The sequence below is a fragment of the Brienomyrus brachyistius genome, chromosome 21 (genome assembly GCF_023856365.1).
Source record: "Brienomyrus brachyistius isolate T26 chromosome 21, BBRACH_0.4, whole genome shotgun sequence".
Taxonomy (NCBI): domain Eukaryota; kingdom Metazoa; phylum Chordata; class Actinopteri; order Osteoglossiformes; family Mormyridae; genus Brienomyrus; species Brienomyrus brachyistius.
Window position 1 is genome coordinate 13,625,136 of NC_064553.1, and position 18,797 is coordinate 13,643,932.

Here is an 18,797-nt window from a genome sequence, read left to right on the forward strand (position 1 = left end):
CACCAGTCACTCACACATGCACACCTACGAGCAATTTGGTAACTCCAATTAACCTCAGCATGTTTTTGGACTGTGGGGGGAGACCGGAGTACCCAGAGGAAACCCCACGATGACATGGGGAGAACATGCAAACTCCACACACATGGATACAGAACAGAGACTGGCACCCTGGTCCCAGGGCTGTGAGGTCACAGTGCTAAACACAGCGCCACCATGCCGCCCCTGAGCACACAGCTGCACGCTCTTTTTCCTCTGTCTGATTCTTCCTTCTCCCTTTGATCACATGCTCCATTAAAAACTCCTCGAGTTTCTCTCAAGTGCGGACTGGGTGAAAAATTCCGTTGGCAAGCGCTTTATGACATCTGAAAGGAATTAAAGACTTCTGCAAGCATGATTATAATTCTGTCGTGATCCCACGCACAACTTAGTCCGGCCGGCTGATTCTGCAGATGAACAACGCGAGGAGCCGTTCTCAGACCCTGCCTTTCAGGGTAAATGATGCGGTCACCCTGGTCAATAATAGCATAAATTATAAATGGGGAGACATACGTAAAAGAAACCAGTTTAATAAATGTGTCTCATATGTGTCAAGCATCCTGCCCATCCCCCTTGCTTGCCTAATGGGCCATGCGTGCTGCTTGTCGGCATTGCCATGGCGACCGCTCCGCGAGCCCATCAGAACACGGCGTGATGAGGGCTGACTCTTGTTGCTCGACATTCGCCTGCACCGCTGGCTGATTCATTACCAAATAACATATGCCAACGATACACATGTTCTCTGTATGTTTATGTGCTAATGTCACCCGCAAGATTATTCCTTCCTCAATTTGACTGTGTTCTGAAGGAAGTGCAATTACCATAATCCTGCTGGCAGGAGCACTGAGCTTGGGGGCGTCGGCGGGGGGGGGGGGGGGGGGTCTAGTTGTGTAACCGAATGCTGAGCCTGAAGGCATAAGCACCCAACCCCTCCCTCATGTATGTTTTCGATCACCCTGGCCCCCTTCCACAGACAGGCCATACCGCATATCTGCCGTTACTCTTATTAATGCTTAGAAGCATCTCCTGTTAATCTTCCCACTCCAGCAGGCACATCATGGACGTCGCATGATCGTTGACTTAACGAGGGACAGCCGGCAGGATGGAACGCGCCTTTGCCTGCCAGCAGAGTGATATCATAAGAGGTTTGAAGAATCTGATCCTTCAGACCCCCTCCAATATATCCATGTCTTTCACAGAGACACTAACAAACAAAGGGAAACGGTGAATGAGTGCACAACCTACGTAGGCCATGTTCTCACAAGCCACATGGTGACCTCTGCAGACTGAATGTTGACATCTCCAGACACATAAGTATGGCCATGCATTCATTCCTTCTCGTTTGCACCTTGTTTCCATGCTTTGCTTAATTTCTGTCCCCACTGCAATTTACCTCAGCGCAGATTCTACAAGTGGCCGGAGCCCTAATGGAAGAACATGACATCATTCTTCCACAAGAAATGCCATCAATTGGTGCTCCATTGACAGCAGTAAAAAAAAAAAACACAGGGACTGCTCCGGAAACGTCTATAATTGGTTGACTGGGTTGAGAGATAGCGACTGGGATGGCACTGACGTGAGTGTTTATCATTCTGTGACAACCTAGATGCATCCTCAGTGCACAGGAATCCATCACTCCCGTCAGGATACATATACTTCTCTGCAGAATGAATAGGATCTCACTCAAAACAGATTTGCATTCATTGCCATTTACTTTGCCCTCAATGAGGTTCAAAGGACAGAACCCATTATAATCATTATAAAAGAGCTGCCAAAACCCGTGATCCTGGGACAAGCAGAGGTGGACAGTTTAGGCCCAGAAAGTAAAAATCCGAACCAAGATTTTGTTTCAACCAACCAACTGAGCATAACAAGTCACAGTCACAGAGTACCCAACTGGGTGGTTGAAATGAAATCCTGGTCCGGATTTTTACTTTCTGGATCTGAACGATCCACGGATTCTCTCTAGCATATAAGTTTCATAATGGGTATCCCCCACCTGTACTCGCCCAAAGACAAATGAGTCGAAAGAAATAAAGCATGTCTGCACTTTTCTTCACCTCTCGATTACATCCTGCCTTCTTTCTTTCTTTCTTTCTGACCACTTTACTCACAGAAGTGCATTTTACCCACTTTTATATACTTCAACTCAGGCCCCTAAGTCCTTGGATCCCTCGCTGTGAATTTCTCGACAGGTGGTATTTGATGAAACTGCTCGACCGTGCCTTAGATTCGCATTTACAATCACGACTTGTCGTCTGTTTCGGACTTAGAGCTCAAATAATTTAGGAGTACGCACGTTTATCAATATTTGCCCCTAGATTATAATAGGAGCCCCTCACACTTCAATTCCACTGTTAGTTGTGAAACATTCTCACATTCACCCATATTTATTCCTCTTATCTTCTTCTCGGCATGGAATATCTTTTATATATGATATATGATAGTAGGGTTTCTAGTTTTCTTAATTACCTCAGGAACCATGGCTGTGTGGTAGCACATGCATTCAATATATATATTTTTTACATGTCATTCACTCAGACGTTTAAGTTACTTTATCGTATTTCTTGCACCCGTGCCTGAGTGTTAAAGTGAACAGTTCTGCACATTCTTTAAAATCCCACTGGTGCTACATACACCTGCTCTTCTGGTACATCATCCAGTTCAATAACAAGGGAAGGCCAGCCACACCCCCCCCTTCTGTAATGATCACATGACTGATGTAGGACCCCGCCTCCTACCATAGGCAGACATGGGATGAATGGGCTAAAATCACAATGGATAATTTACCCTGGCCGTTGTGTCACCCTCTACTGCTTTTTAGCAGACAGTTTTAATCTTCAATCATTTTCTGACCTGTTGGTCACGTCCCCTTATTCTGACCGTGTTCTGCCTGCCTCTGCCGTAGAATTATTCTGATTTTGAAGCGGAACACAGATTCAAATAGTACGTTTCACTGTTCTTACATGTTTCGCACTGAAAAAGACACAGGTGTGTTTAAATCTGCAGTTATTCCAGTGAAAATCTAGGAGGTGCAGTGATCAGCCTTGTTTATTTTTGCTTGTTTATATCGCACCTGCACTAAAAGGCAGGGTAAATCACAACACCCCCCCCCCCCCCCCCCCGCACCCCAGTCACATCAGCTACTCATGTCATAACTGTTATGAGGACATTGTCATCTGCAATTTTTCTTATGATGCCAGTTGGCCCTGTAGATAACCACCAGATGCTAGCTGGGTGATGACTCTCATGCACAAATGCAGCATCTTCCACAAAGCTGGTCCGTTTCCATGGTAATCAGCCAACTCAGACAACCCACCGAAGACTTAGGGCCTAATTTTTCAGTGTATGCAAACACTACCTCCGTTTTTTCTTCAAGAATTAGAAAAGCTACCCATCCGTCTTACAAAGGCTGAGCTTGAACAGGTCACAGCCCCCCCCCATGTGTTATATTAAATATTAATCTCTGTCTGAATCTAAATGCACGCTGAAAGTTGCATCATTCCAAGAAAAATCCAGCTCCGATATCAGCTTAACAGGTGTGTCATTGATCTCGAGCGTTTGGCAAGCTGACAGGAGTCAACCAAAAATAGGTTTGATTCCAGTGAGACGATCCTGCTTTGGCTGCTGGCCTTGTCTGCCCTTGCTCCTTGAGGACAGTCTGCATCAGTCCTGCTGCCCCCCGCCATCCGCCACCCCATGCCAACCCACCACACTACCCGCGGCTGCTCCTATGCCCGCGAGTGCCACCTCCTCTGCCCCCTACATTTTTTGTTTTTTTATACATTTTCTCCTAACCGATCTGTTTGTTTTTCAAGTTAATTGTACCGTTTACAGGTCACATTAACAGTGAGAAAATGTTTTAAATGAGTTATCATTTAATTATTTTATTGTGATCTAATTTTTTATATCACAAAAACCTGCCGTAACAGCCGGTAAATAAATTTGCTACAGTCCTCAGCAGAGATGCGCGATATATCGGTTAGCATATCGGTATCAGCTAATGGTCATTAAATATCCAGACGTGGACTTTGGTCGGATGTGTCAGTCTTGGTCAATGTCAGCCAACATTTAGACTTTAGTCAATAATCAAAGTCGGCAAAACAGTTGTTTTACGAAATTGCTGTCACGCTGATATTTTTAAAAGCACTAATTTAGTTTTGAATCAACCAGCATTAGTGTCACAGTTCACCAGCAGGTGTTAAGCTGGTTTTTGTTTATGACTGATGCTGTTTTCGATATAGCTATAGATGAAGAGGAAACACTTTGCTGTTTTTCAGACTTGCATAGTAGCCTTTTTAGGCACATTTCAGATGACGCTGCAAAGGAGTTTATAATAAATGTATTGTTCATCTCTGTTTCACGTGCTGTTGTTATGTCATGTGTACGTACATGCGACTGAGTATTGGTTATTGATGTCGGTCAAATTTGTACATTGGTGCACCACTAACTCTTAGCTAATGCCACAACGGGTAACCTATGTCACCCTGTCCACTTTGTATCCCTGCCAAGACCTCAAACACCGGAGAGTGAGACATGCTGCGATAACCGCATACTGTGCATTACCACACTAACACACATAATGTGTCTTGGCAGAACCAACAGCTCTGCAAAAGGGTTAATGACGAAACAGGGATGTAGAGAATTCACAACTGCCCCCCTAGCACGTTAGCCTCTGACAAACCGAAAATCAAGCAGCACACAAAGAAATCTAGCATATCTACTTACCATCAGTAGACAACACTAGGAGGGCCAATTGCAAGAGATTTTGAGACATCCGACTGGCAAAGACACACACTAACCACACATGCGCGCCTATAGAAACACCCACACACACACAGACATGTAGATGCCCTAGTTTCTATGCACGCAACAAACACAGACTGTTAACATTAAACACACAAACTGCAACTTATCTCTAACACTGGATGTTAATACTCTGCATAACAATACTGCGATGATATTCTTGGTGAAGCCCCTGTTTACTGCCTGCATCTCCACCCATGGTCTACGGGAAGTATAAAAAAACAAATAGCGATACCCCAACGGGTACAGCCATTGCTGTAGTTTCAGATGTTGGTTGCCCCTGTTCCGATCTTGTCACACTCACCCCTGGCAGTGTCTTCTGTTCGTGAAGGGCGTTCTGGGCCTTGATGGCAGACTCACGTGCGCAGTAGGTGAGAAATGCACAGCCTGCATGCAGAAAAAAAGACAGGAATGTAAACTCTGGGCCTGTCAGTCCTTTATTTACGCTACAAATTGAGGTGTTTCAGATATATGCGAACGCTTCCCACCATACACATCAATGCGGCAGGATATTTCATCAAAGCCATTAGTTCATTTTAGGCAGTGACACTTGGAATTGCCGTTCTTGAACCGCTATGGCTGTTAGTGCACCAGTGAATATGACCCTTTCCTACTTCCGCCATTCACCCAGACAGATTCATTCCGACAGATTCATCAGTCCGGCACAAGGGCACAGTGTGGAGACATTGGAAGCCGCACTCTATAAGATTCTGCCAAAAAAAACGAAAATGAATTAAACACCCTCCCTCACTTAGTGTTGACATGCAGCCTCCTCAAACATGAAACCAAACGCAGACACACAAGGAGCAGGTGGCCAGGCGAAGGGTAAGTGTAACTTGAGCAATATGCTGCAGATAAGTGAATAAACAACCAAAAAACAATTCAAAAGTATGAAGTTGAGTCCTATTTTTTGCCTAGGGGTCCCTGGAGGATTTGTAAAAAAAATCATGAACGGGCTACTGCTAACCCCCCCCCCCCCCCAAAGGACACCAAAGCAATGAAAAGTGATGCTGTGGAGGCAGGTAATAAGTTAATGGATCTGAAACTAGTTAAATATTACTAAAAATAAGCATATAACTAAATATAAACAAAAGTGCATGCTTACAGAAGCATTACATCATACCAAATTGCATTAATAGGCCTAATCCAAAATGCTACAAAAGACACCAGTCATTTGACAAAAAGACATTATTAGTATAGTGAGATGGCACTTACTTCATAGTGTTTCAGATTAATAGTAATTTCAAATTAATGTTAATTTCACTGTCGCTGTCCGTGTGTAAGAACGTTTTGTTATTCCCTACTGCGGAATATACAGCACCATAATGTAAGATTCATGGCAAAAAATGAGAAGCTTTGTGCCTTGCAAGCGAAACTAGGAGATAAAAATGCGTTTGCTTGTCTCTGTGCCCAGCATCTCGTACAGCGGAACAAAAAAAACACTCGACTTCTCCCGTTTGGACTGGCGAGGTCCTGATGAGGCCTGGCTCCTTGCCCTTGGGGTGTGAGACACATTGATGGAGACAGGGGGGGAAATAGTTCCAATCTATTAGCCAGGCCTTCCTGCCGCCAAAACAGAGCCCCTCAATGGCTCAATAATCTCCCCTCCCACCCACATCGCGGCTTTTTCGTGAGGTGGAGTCACGCCATGATGGACTGGGACTAGAACCAAGGAAAACTAATTGACCCAATTAATTTCTCTGCATGTGCCACCTTTTGCAGAGACTTCATGGGTTTTATTTTTTTTTATTCCCATCCGATCGATTACTTGCGAGCAGAGAAATAGAGACGAAAAGTCATTAGGGTGTGACCACTTGGGCGCGCTGTAGAATCATTACTTGCACCGATGGTGTTTCAACCGGGACTACAGTCTAGATCTCCATTGGTTACCACTGTCAACGTCTGTTGTCGCTGAGCTGTATCCCACTGTGGACAGAGCGGTGTTCTGTCCGACCCTTTGTGAAACCACTATTACAGTCTTGCATCAGTGCAAATGCAACATCACAGATAGTTGTTTGTAGACTGATCCTAGCAACCGGCCCGCTCTGTACTGGTGGAGGCTTTTGCAACAAAGTGCAAAGAACATCCATCCTTTTACAACTACAAAAAAAAAAATATATATATAACACATTGCAGGTTGTGAGTTAGCGCATGATGAAAGCATAGGAAACACCGAACACAGAAGACTTCTAACACCAAAGGTTCTTCACACGCTGTCTACTGACCGCCACAAAACATTCGAAGCATAGCACTATGAAATGCTCCAAGGACATTTTTTGAGTGACAAATCAGAGTTTGTTTCCAATTAACGTTTGCAAAATACTCTGCTACTGTCCTTCAAAATAGCAAGGAATCAAAGAGTCCCACCAGGACCGATCCCCAGCAGCTCCTATCAAGTTCCAATACAAGAGGTTACTCCTACAAACATGCTGAACCTAAAATGCTCAGAAAGTGCTTGGAATGGAATTCCTGAAACACAAAAAAACTGGACACATTGTGTCTCTAGCAACACGTGTCACGAATGAAAAGCGGCGATGTAATCAGTGTTGAGTGTAGAAGGACCTATTCTTTCCAGGTCATTGTCGAAGGATATGTCTAACAGCAGAACCATTACATATATAATATACTGTTCACTATGTATTACAGTGTAATTTAAGCACCTTACCCTAAACCTTCAAACCATTATAAAGTGAAGTCTTTTCAAACTGCTCTTGTCCATTGTTCTAACATTATTTTCCTTGTCTCCACATTACTATCCTATAATGAGCACCCTAATTTTGTCGTTACTCAGTCAAGGCCCGTAAACCTTTAGTCAGTTGAGACTCACACATTGCGACGAAGCTCAACCCCCCTTGCAGAAGATGCCCCCAAATCACCATCTGTGGTTCTTCTAGAACCAATTGGCTAGATATATATTCCTACTAGAACTAGTCCAATAGGCAAACGCTCTAAAAGTAATCACCCAAAGAGACAATCCACCACTAGATTCAATAACCCAAACTAATGAACCAACTAGAACAGAGAGATTATTCCCATTACCAACAATTACACACATACAGAACCACAATCAAATCAGTGTCCTCTAGAATTAACCGTTCCCTCACAGAGAAAACCTGTTTTTGATAAAGGTCATTAGGATTTTTTTGAAGGACAAGCCAGACCAATTGCAATGTTTTTAAAGGTTTACTTTTACACTAGCAAAATGCTTTAAAAACATATTAGGATAGTCTGGAAGACACATTAGTTCAAGAACATACATTAAGTGTGTCATATGCACTTATGTGACACTTCTCTGTTCAAATAACCACTGTTGATTAAAAATCGTCGTTACATCGTGACATCCCAACTAACAGCGAAGGTTCTCAGAACTTTAGCCACCGTTTTGCGAAGGTTTTCTCAAAGTTGCTGGAGAACTTTCTTACTTTAACGTTAATGGAACATTATTTCCGCATTTGATTTTTAACGAAGGTTCTGTCAATGTAAGTATGGTAACATTATTCCCCGAACATCCTTAAAAATCTAATTAATATTGAAAAATGTTGTTTTAAAATACAATTTTATTTTATAAAAGTGATATTCGTGTATCACGCACACATACCAGCCAGCCTTGAACCCACAAGATCTTTGAGGTACAAAGAAAAAGGTTTTATCTGCTTCTCTACCATGCCATTTATTAGCAGCTATATTCTTATTCTTATTTGCAGTAGTGGCATAATGTCCTGGGACAAACTGGACACTATGGATGTTTCCATGCCTAAATTATAACATTCGGCAAACGCTCCTTGAATGGAGAATTGTTAAGAGGGATAGCTGAGACCTCAGAGCTCTGATCTCATAGGGTTCTCTTCATTATATATGCTTCCTTGAAAGAGTTTTTACTAAATTAGCTGTCAAACCAACTACTGAGCAGCATCAATTATCTGCTGTGCCTTGGTTCTGAGCTTTGATCCCTATGAGATATTTTGGGTGATCAGGAAGACACACTCAGGACATTCTACAGTAGTTTTTCCCAACCCCTTCCTCAGAGACCCACCGGCGGTCTACATTTTTGTTACCTCCCAGCTCCAGAGCAAAAAACATAGACTGTCTGGGGTCCCTGAGGACCGGATTGGGACTACTCTGGAGGAAAGCTGTCTATATGATTCTGGGAGATGGAATTGATCTGATGACACCTATTAATAATTTTTTCTTACTTTTGCTCCCACAGACAGACTCCTGTGGAATTACTGGCATTGCTAGCTAAGCTCTGTGCAGTGCATTATGGGAAACCCCCCACCAGTCCCAGACACCAGCCTTTTCTCCAGGCACACCTGGTAATCCACGTTTCACAGGGTTTATCCATCATCCTGTGGTGGGTAATGCATGCCAGCCCATCTCTCTGGTGGTGAACATTATGCTGTTAGAAGCAGAGGTGTGCCAGCCTTCTCTTTTGTGAATAAACTTCAAAGTTCCGCATCTAAAATAGGCTCCAAAAGCAGCATTTGTTGAATTGCTTAAAGAAATTGACTTCCAGGATTACAGTGTCAAAGGGAAAAACTATTTTTTTAGACACTTCTGTTCCAAGGCAAGTTCAGAAAACGTAAACCAACCATACAAATTAAAGCGTGTTAAAGATTGCTATGAAATGCCAACCAGTTAGTTGACAATCAACGCTTCACATACACACAAAGACTGATTCAGAGGGAAGCATACAGGAAAACACCCTCAAATCTTTCCGTTCCATGGTACCGGCAATCCTGTTAAGAAGTGAGTTATGGAGGGATTATCGAGACTCTTGTTGATGTATACCATCAAAGGTCAATTAGCTAAATGAACTATCAACTAGAGTAGTGTTTCCCAATCCGGTCCTCAGGGCCCCTCAGACAGTCCACCTTCTTACCTGAAGTTGGGAGGGAGCAAAAATGTGTTTTTGTGGTCTGTGGGTCCCCGAGGACCTGATTGGCAAACACTGAACTAGGAATATACAAGATAAAAGGTGTACACAGAATGGAAGGCTAGCAGCCCTTCTGTAAAACACTCCCATCCACACCTTTGGCGCTGTACCCGCGTTAGATGAAAAGCTAGCACTGTAAGCAGTGGCTCCACCCCTAGATATGAGTATGGGAGGGGTCACCAGCAGGCAGTCAGTGATGTCACGCCAGCGGCACAACCGCGCAGGCTTAACCTATTTTCGGAAATGCCGCCTATTCTATTTATAGCTGAGCCGTCCCATGGCCCTTGCAAATCGGTGCCCCCCCCCTCCCCCCCCAAGCCTGATGGATCCACATGCTTTGGACAGTTTGCGCGTCACATCTCATTTGATGCTCATTCCAGTCTGAGACAGGCAATAAAGATGCTAATTACAGACATGCTCTGATTAATTAAAAGTGTGAAGTTACTATTTTCATTACTGTTATTATTGTTGTTATTAAAGAATAGCAGTAGATGTACAATTTATATGGCATAATAAAAATATTACCACAACAAGTATTGCTATTGTCTTACAACTGCTGTTGCTAGAATAATATAGACAGTCTACATGTCTACAGTCTTCATGGTCTTATGCCATACAAGTGCAAAACCTGCCCTTGGCTTCTCCATCTCCATCCTAACAGTCCCCTTTACCCTTCATTTCTTCATCTCCATCCTAACACCTCTCCACCCTTCACTTCTCCATCTCTATCCTAACACCCCCCCTTCACTTCTGCATCTCCATCCTAACACCCCCCCTTCACTTCCTCATCTCCATCCTAACACCCCCTGTCCTTCACTTCTGCATCTCCATCCTAACACCCCCCTGGCCTTCACTTCTGCATCTCCATCCTAACACCCCTCCTTCTGCCAACTTGCCCACTGTCCACTCTTGGCCTTTAGCTTGTCTCCAGGCTTCATCCATGAGATGGCTCTGGATTTAAAAAGCCATTTTTGTCAGACCCAATCACTGTTTTACCAGCTCCCATTTATTTATCTGTTCTACCCAAACTGTGCAGCATCACAGTATCGAACCACATGCTTTTTGTACAGTGGTAATGGGTATAGGGGTTGGGTTTGGGGCTATTTTTACCCCATGACCTTTGTGCAGGATCCAGTGGACTGTAAAATATATCTTTTATGTGTTGCTCTTACAATTTCTCTTCCGAAATTACAGCCGTTGTATGGAACAATGTGGAGTGGCAGGAAATAAATACACACAACTGGCTTTTTCGTAAGCCTCCGCTACTTCTCACATGGAGATGTGTACCGAGGTCCAGTCAATGCTGCATTGTGGCTCCTGAAATGTCCATTTGTTATCTGCAGGCCTTATCATTTTACATTTAGAAAGCCTTCGATAGCAGCTTTAATGGCAGATTTCCTTAACATAATCAGAAGGTCCTGGGAAACCTGAAAGGCAAAACTCGCTACTACATTCTGTCCCCAGAGCATAAGGCAAACATTTATTCGTTGACCCAGATTATATAACATAAAAACCCATTAGGATCCCTTGATTTCTATATCAATCCTAGAATAAATCTTTCAAATTTAAAGCCTAAAATACAGTACGCATACCACAGTGTGCTCTACACTCCCCCCCCCCCCCCCCCCCCGCAACACACACACACTGATCAACCACATTCAGCCACATTTATAGAGTCATGTGTCACTTAACGATGGGGATACAGTCTGGAGAGACACATTTTTAGGGCGATTTTGTCCTTGTGTGGCCATTATAGAGTGTGCTTACACACTGGGCATTACACAGCATACCGTTTTACAGTCAACTTTTTGGTAACATTTACTATGACTGTCTATAAGAATCCACGAACACATTCATAACACAATATAATGCATTCATAAAGCATTATAAACATGGATATAAATATTAATGAAAAGGTATTACAGCCATGTTTATAATGCACTATGACTGCCTTATGAAGAGCTGTAATGCACTATATATACCTTCATATACAGTACAAAGCTTCCTTAAATATAAGTACAAAGCTTATACCAACAAATTATACTGCATTATGAAGGTGTCCATAGTGCATTATTGATGAGAGCTTCATTTGAGCTTATGAAGTATTAAAATCAAAACTGTAACGTCTTATGAATGTCAATAGAAGATGTTGCAATGCTTTAATTGCTTTATTAATTCTTATACCAACCATTATAATGCATTATGAAGGTATTTACAGTGCATTATAAATAAGAACTTCATTGAAGCGTATTAAGTGTTATGATCAACACTATGATGCTATACGAAAGTAGGATATACTGTAATGTTTATTAATTCTTATTTATTATAATGCATTATGAAGGTATCTTTAATGCATTACAGATGACAACTTTAAGTGAAGCGCTACCAACTTTTTAATATAAGTAGAAAGAGTACACTGAAAAACAATGATAAAAAGTACAGTTTACTAAATATATAAACCAGTAACATACATGTTTATTATAATCATTAACCACATTACTGTATATCCATTTTACCCAGTTTACAAAGTAATTCAGGTACCCATTATACAGCTGACACCCTATTACACATTCATACACCCACTATCGACTTCAAAGCAGTAAAAAAAATATATGTAACATGTAAGCCAGAAAAATATATGAAAAAGTAAAATTCAATGAGTGGTTCAGAATCTGAGGATCTGACAACACAAAATAATGTTTCTCTTTTTCATGTCAGAGTGCAGAAGAATTACTAAAATAGGCTGACCAGATAGGACAGGATTTGTGAGCTACAATTTCAATTAAAAGGACCTGAATTTCACTAAGTACTAAGTTCTTGGTATGTGCTGATTGGTCAGTCTCCTATAATCATGCATGTGCCACTAATGTTACTGTGAAACATTGAGTCATTCGATAAAGGAAAGAAACCAGTCAAAGCACAATAAGAACTGAACTATTTAGCTGAGCACAGGACCCTGTCATTTTGTAAAACCAGAAGTAGCTCATATTGTCCTGCCTGTCATGGATAATCTGGTCACCCTATACTAAAAGCTCAAATACCCAAAGTACGTCCTGAGAGGATCTCACAACACTCACGTGTTCAACACCAGGGATTTCTGCTCAGCGAACGTGAGCTAAATCAATCAGTCAGTCAATCGATATATCTATCAAAATCCTCATAAGGTCAGAGGAAGCAGAGCAGAAACATCCCAGGCAAAAACTCCGCATATTCAGAGCAGAGCATGGAGTGGATCCACACAGCATCCATCTACTGTCAAACACAGTTGACTTGCTGCATGTTTTATGAGAGGCCCTGTTGCTTGTTACAATATTTACAGACATTTCCATGTCAGGGGAACAAAGGATTATTATTGCATTAATAATCTGTTGTCTCTCCCCAATGCCAAACACAAGCCAATATAATTTTTCATTACAAATATAGATTAATGCATGAAACTATATGTATAAAACAGTGCCTGGGAGAAAAATGGGGGTAGATACGGCCCCCGTAGATAAATGTTCGGAATGGAAGTGCTGTGTAGCAATAGCCATGGGCAAATAAGACTAGAGAGCACAGATTGGATTGTGTTCTGTTACATGTTAGTCAAGTGGGCACCCACCCCCCCCTCTACAGAGACACCTTCTCTCAGCTGGGGAGGGGTTGACAGCGGATGCAACGGAAAGAAGACTGTCGTCCTCCAAGCATTTTATGTCGCTAGATGGCACTTGCAGTGCCGTAAACTGCCAATCGGCTAGTGCCTAACAGCACCCTCATTGCAGAATTGGCACATGCATCGTGCGTTGAGGAGGTGACCTATGATGGGCCTAAGCTGTATTTTAGATTGGACGAAAATGAGAAAATTTAATAAGTAAGAAGGTCTGGGAGGGGTTGAAGGTCAGTGTGGGTGTAATAAAAAAAAAATTAACAGCCTGCTGTTAGCCCGAGAAGAACGGCTGAAGAATGAGGGGCAGACAGGACAGTGTGAATGAGACTCTGTATGACAGGCAGTTTTGCTCAAGCGTGTGTCTGTGAGGTCAGGTTCAAGGGTGCGACAGAGCAGGCACATGAAATTCAGGCAAGAAACACCTTCTGGGGGTACGGTGGTCCTCCTAAGATCTGACACTGTATTTATCATGTGTACTGAAACAAGTGTTTTTAAATTATTCTGAATAGGGGAAATGTTTACTGGATTTTTATTACAAATCCTCTTTTCAGAGCATCCTGACTTTACACCTGATCCAATTATGTGTAATGCCTGTATATATGTGCAGATCATTTTGCCCAAGCAAACGAGAATCGGAGTTCTGGAAACATAATTATCTTGTGAAATAACCAGGAAAGACACTGAAGTTTTCCTTTACATGCCAAAAGCTGAAATATCACTTTGTCGTATCTCATTCTGACAGTGTTTTTATAAGCTGGAAATTTAGATGAAGGAACCCCTTGAACCACTCCGGTCATGTGACCTATACTGGCTAATGTCGGCCTGTGCTGACCAAGGCCCATTCACATTGGCCTGTGCCACTCCATAAGATTTCCCAAAATGCACTGCTTCCTCTCTCCGGATGGTTTGCCCTTGATCTCCTGCCCATTTTTAGATTGTTTAATGCCACATACCCCTTACATTAACTTCATATATTGTAGATACCCCCACTATGGCTAACCATAAAAGTGTGTTGTTGCAGGCTGTTGTCTGGACTAAAATTACCAATGCTCCCATCCACAACCTTTACAAAAGCGTGTATATTAAGACCTATTTTTGCAGATAATAAAATACACTTAAAAAGTTACAGTGTCTGTTTCCTTCTTTATCCTGAATATAATAAGGCCATATAACAAAAATTAAAAAGACAGAACCTTGAAGCCAGTTGTGTGGAGAGAGATTGATATGGGGGGGGGGGGGGGGTAACTTAATAATCTTAATTCAGCAGTCTATTTTTTGGTAGAGTGAATGAAGCCAAATTAAATCCTGGGGAGGTACCAATCCCACCGTCCCACCATCCCACCATCCTCCAGTTCTCCAGTTCCTACGCCCCTGCTTAAAACTAATATTAACTATGAGTCTCACTCCCCCAGACTGAATGTAACCCTGGATATAGATGGGGGGGGGGGGGGGTGCGTGGCCTGCCTGTGTTCTGTGTTGACTCCATGAACTGCAATTTCGTCCTTCAGTCCAAAGGCCTTCAGTTTTGTCTCAGATGCCCACAATGTGTGAATGTGTTTTTATATTTGCCTTGTGATGAAGTAGCGTCTTTGTAACGTTTTATAGCAGCTTGAACATTTTGGCACTCAACAATATATGTATGTAACGAGTGCAAAACGAAATTATCACAGAAACAATACTAAATCCATTGGGTCATCTATCTTTTAGACACGTAACCTCATACAGATCCTGGGGGAAATATTAATTATTTAGTATAAATAAAAAAATGTAACTGAATCCAAATTAAATTTAAAAAAAAAACTTCCGCTAATTATAAAATTAGCTGTGATGGACGTGATGAGATTCTAATATGTTGCCTAACTAATCGCTTGCAGTTTTTTTAAATATGTATTTCAAATGCATATTCGTGATGTTCTTTCATATGTCTTATCGAACGGGAACAATAAAAATAGTGATTACAATTACCTCTACTCTAAAAAAGTTATATACGACACTTATCACACTTAGAGGTTCCCATACTGTAACGAGCTCGCGCACCCACAGCAGGTCTTGCAACTTTACCTGAATGGTGCCGCGCACTTATTCTCAAGGGACAGGCACGTGATTAGTGAGACCACGCTGTGGATCTGAACGGGTCTTACGATGCCAAATTATTTATTTAGACGAGCATACATTCCGTTATTTTCGCCAGGCCCGGAATTATTTTCTTTAAATGAATACAATTATCATCACTGGGAACATTCATTCATTCATTCGCTGTAAATATATTTCTAATAAAACTGGATCCACTGGCAAAATTATAATTTCGTGATTTCTGACTAAAGAATAATTTCAATTTCCCATATAATTTCGAAAGATTATATGTTTATATATTATATATATTATATTATATAGAACATCCAAGATTATGGATTTCATGAGTAAATATTTTTCATTTTTCCTAAGAAATTACTAAATTAAAAAAATATATATATATATTTTTTTTTTAAAGATTCTTTCGCTCCTGTGAACACCAACAAAACCACCCGTACACAATAGGGCCCTCCCTGCCCCGAATCGCGGCAGCGCGCAACGCGAAAAGGAAGGAAGGGAAGCTTAATTATTACATCGATTATATGTGACGTCCAACACTTCTCCCATCGCACAACTTATATATAGTATACTACATTTCATGTTTTTAATTGGATACTTACTATGAGTTATTGGCATGACAATAACAAAAGCAGATTTAAATGGAATTCAAGTAGAAGCGTTCATATATAACAAAATAATCAAATGACTATAACGACGTCGGCGGCGCGATGAGTTGCACTGTTTCATACTTTCTAGGTCCAACTGATGGAAGACCTTCAGTTTTCATGTTCTCCCCAATTTCGTACATGTTTTCTCTGTATAAACCCGCAGTATAGCAAGTAAATCACTGTCCCCTAAATTTCTCTCCGGGTATGATTGTCCGACGGTCGGCATCCCACCTGCCTTTTGCCCTCTGTTTACTGTGACTGCACTTGGTACGAGACAAACGGATGTGAAAGATGTATGTCTGGATTATGAGTTTTGTTTTTTTTACTGTAGTACAGGATAAAGATGCAACGGTAAATTTACTGGTGAATTTCTTTATATACATTTTTTTCATAATTTGAATATAATTTTTTTATAAATTAACCAGTCACATATGTTCGTAGATCAGAGTATATCTGTTGATGGTCTGTCAGAATACATTACAACCAAAATAAGGATTTTCTTTTTACAAACACAGGTAGTCATGTCTTTTCCATGCATTGTGTGCCGAAAAAAAATATCTTGCAGGCATGATGCGTTTGAAAATGGTCGATAACGATGGAAGTAATTACGGTGGTAACGATAATTACACATAACAATAATTGCCAAGAAAAGTCTAGATTTAAATGGCGGCGATCAGTACACCAGACAGCACTAAACATAATCTAACCCTGGGACGATCAGCTGTGGCTAGATGGCCGCAACGGAGCATAAAGGGGCCGTACAAAAGAGTCCGCTAACTTCATTTACAGAAACATGTTCGAGTCATTCCACTCAAAAGTTGTGCTTTATAACCTTAACATGTGTCTTTAATTGAGAGGTAAATGGTTAATTAGAGGTTGCGATGTACAAATATTTATGGGTAAATCACTCTTAACCCTTGCCACAAAAGATATGACAGACAGGAGAGCGATCTATAATATACTTTTCTTAAGTATCTTTGTCCTGTTCATAAGAAACAACAATTGTATTAAATTGTATATTAAAATGTTTTAGTGCAGAATACCTTCCCCTGGCTTCATAAACAGTAAATACTATTTAGATACATAAACCAGTCGAAATTCCAATTTCAACCAGACGGCCTCGTTAAACAAATAAGATTTACAAGAAGAAATTGTTCATGCTCCACTGCTACCTGTTCAGACAAACGGACTTAGGAAATTGTACTATTGTTTGTATGTAGCTAACCATAATAGATGGATAATGGGATGACGATTCTTACTAGCGATGCAAATATGCACATCACACAATACGACAGGAGGACCCATCGCAGCACTCATCTCACGCTTGACCACACAAATAAAATGTATTTATTGGAATAAATGGATCGTTCCAAAACACTGAACAGATGTTCTTCATTTGCTCATCCTGCCTAAGCACATACTTACGAGACAATGGAATTGACCTTAAAACATTTAACAGGGGAGAAACTGATGGAAACGCATGTTACCTTTGTGCATGCCAGTATAACGGTCCTTTAGAACTGTCAATTCATGGATTTTCCCAAATTGTTCAAAAAGAGGTTTCAGGTCTTTTTCCTCAAGATTCCGCGGTATCTGTCCGATAAACAGCTTTATAGCATCTTGGTCTTTCATGTTGTTGCCGCTCTCCGGATGAATGGAAATGGATTCTGACCCGTTCATGGGTTTCGGAAATGTGATCTGGGAGTACTGGTGCTGGTGCGGGATCAGGAGTAGAGGATGCTGGCTCGGCGCTGCTCCTGGTCCGGTGAAAAGCAGGCTGGTGTGAGCGGGATGGGGCTGTTGCGGTTGCTGCGGCTTCCCTGATTCAGTCTGGGTGAATCTGGCCATTCTGAGCTGGGAGCAGGCTGGATAATAATACCAACACACTCGCTGCGAGAGAGCAAGCGCTCAGCTGGAAACCGAGGCTCGCTTTTCCTTCCGACGCGCGACTCGCTCGCTCGCTGGCGCGCGCATAATATACAGAAAGGGAAGGGGGAGACGAAGGGAAAGAAGGAAAAAAACATCGCGCACTCGGTTGCCTGCTCTCGTGCGACACCTAGACGTGAAATTGCGGTAGTGCATCAACGACTGCAAAAATTGGTGCGCCACGTAAAAGCCTTTGAAATTAGAAGATTGCGCAGTTAAGCCCTTTCGCATAATCAGCAGGCAAAATTCTCATTTGTATACTTTATTAATATTTAATGAATCTATTTTTCTGTTTTATTCTTTGAAACATCGTGTCGTATACATAACAGACTATATTACCAGTTTCTAAGCTGGGGTGACGGAGGGGCAAGGATACTAGGGGCGATTCTAGAATTTGACCTTTAGCCCCATGAAGAAATACGGGACGTCTCCCCCCCCATGATTTAATTTGCCGAGAGGAGGGGATCCCCACGATAAATATTTCTGAGCCGAGGGGATGAAATGTATTACGAAAATCCAAGGTAAATCACTAAATGGTTTCAGAAAAAACGTTTTTCAGGGGGACAAAATATGGGGGGGGGGGCTGAAGCCCACCTAAATAGGCTCCTCTGATCCTATGATGGATTCAGTGGGACTAGCAGCTGACAGGGGACCTTGAATATATAAAATTGTTTGTTAAATTGGGCAGGGGGGGGGGGGGGGGGGGGAG

General features: G+C 41.9%; 1 protein-coding gene across 2 annotated transcripts in view; it reads right to left on the reverse strand.

Annotated features, from left to right (window-relative positions):
• Positions 1–18,118, reverse strand: part of LOC125717012 (CUGBP Elav-like family member 5) — a 109,498-nt gene extending 91,380 nt beyond the window's left edge. For both annotated transcript variants that reach the window (XM_048989920.1, XM_048989919.1), the window contains exons 1-2: positions 17,650–18,118; positions 5,147–5,229 (exon numbers count right to left, since the gene is read on the reverse strand). In XM_048989920.1, the coding sequence (XP_048845877.1) occupies positions 5,147–5,229; positions 17,650–18,010 (444 nt within the window). In that variant the 5' untranslated portion in view covers positions 18,011–18,118. The remainder of the gene's footprint in view (positions 1–5,146; positions 5,230–17,649) is intronic.
• Positions 18,119–18,797: the final 679 nt, after the last annotated feature.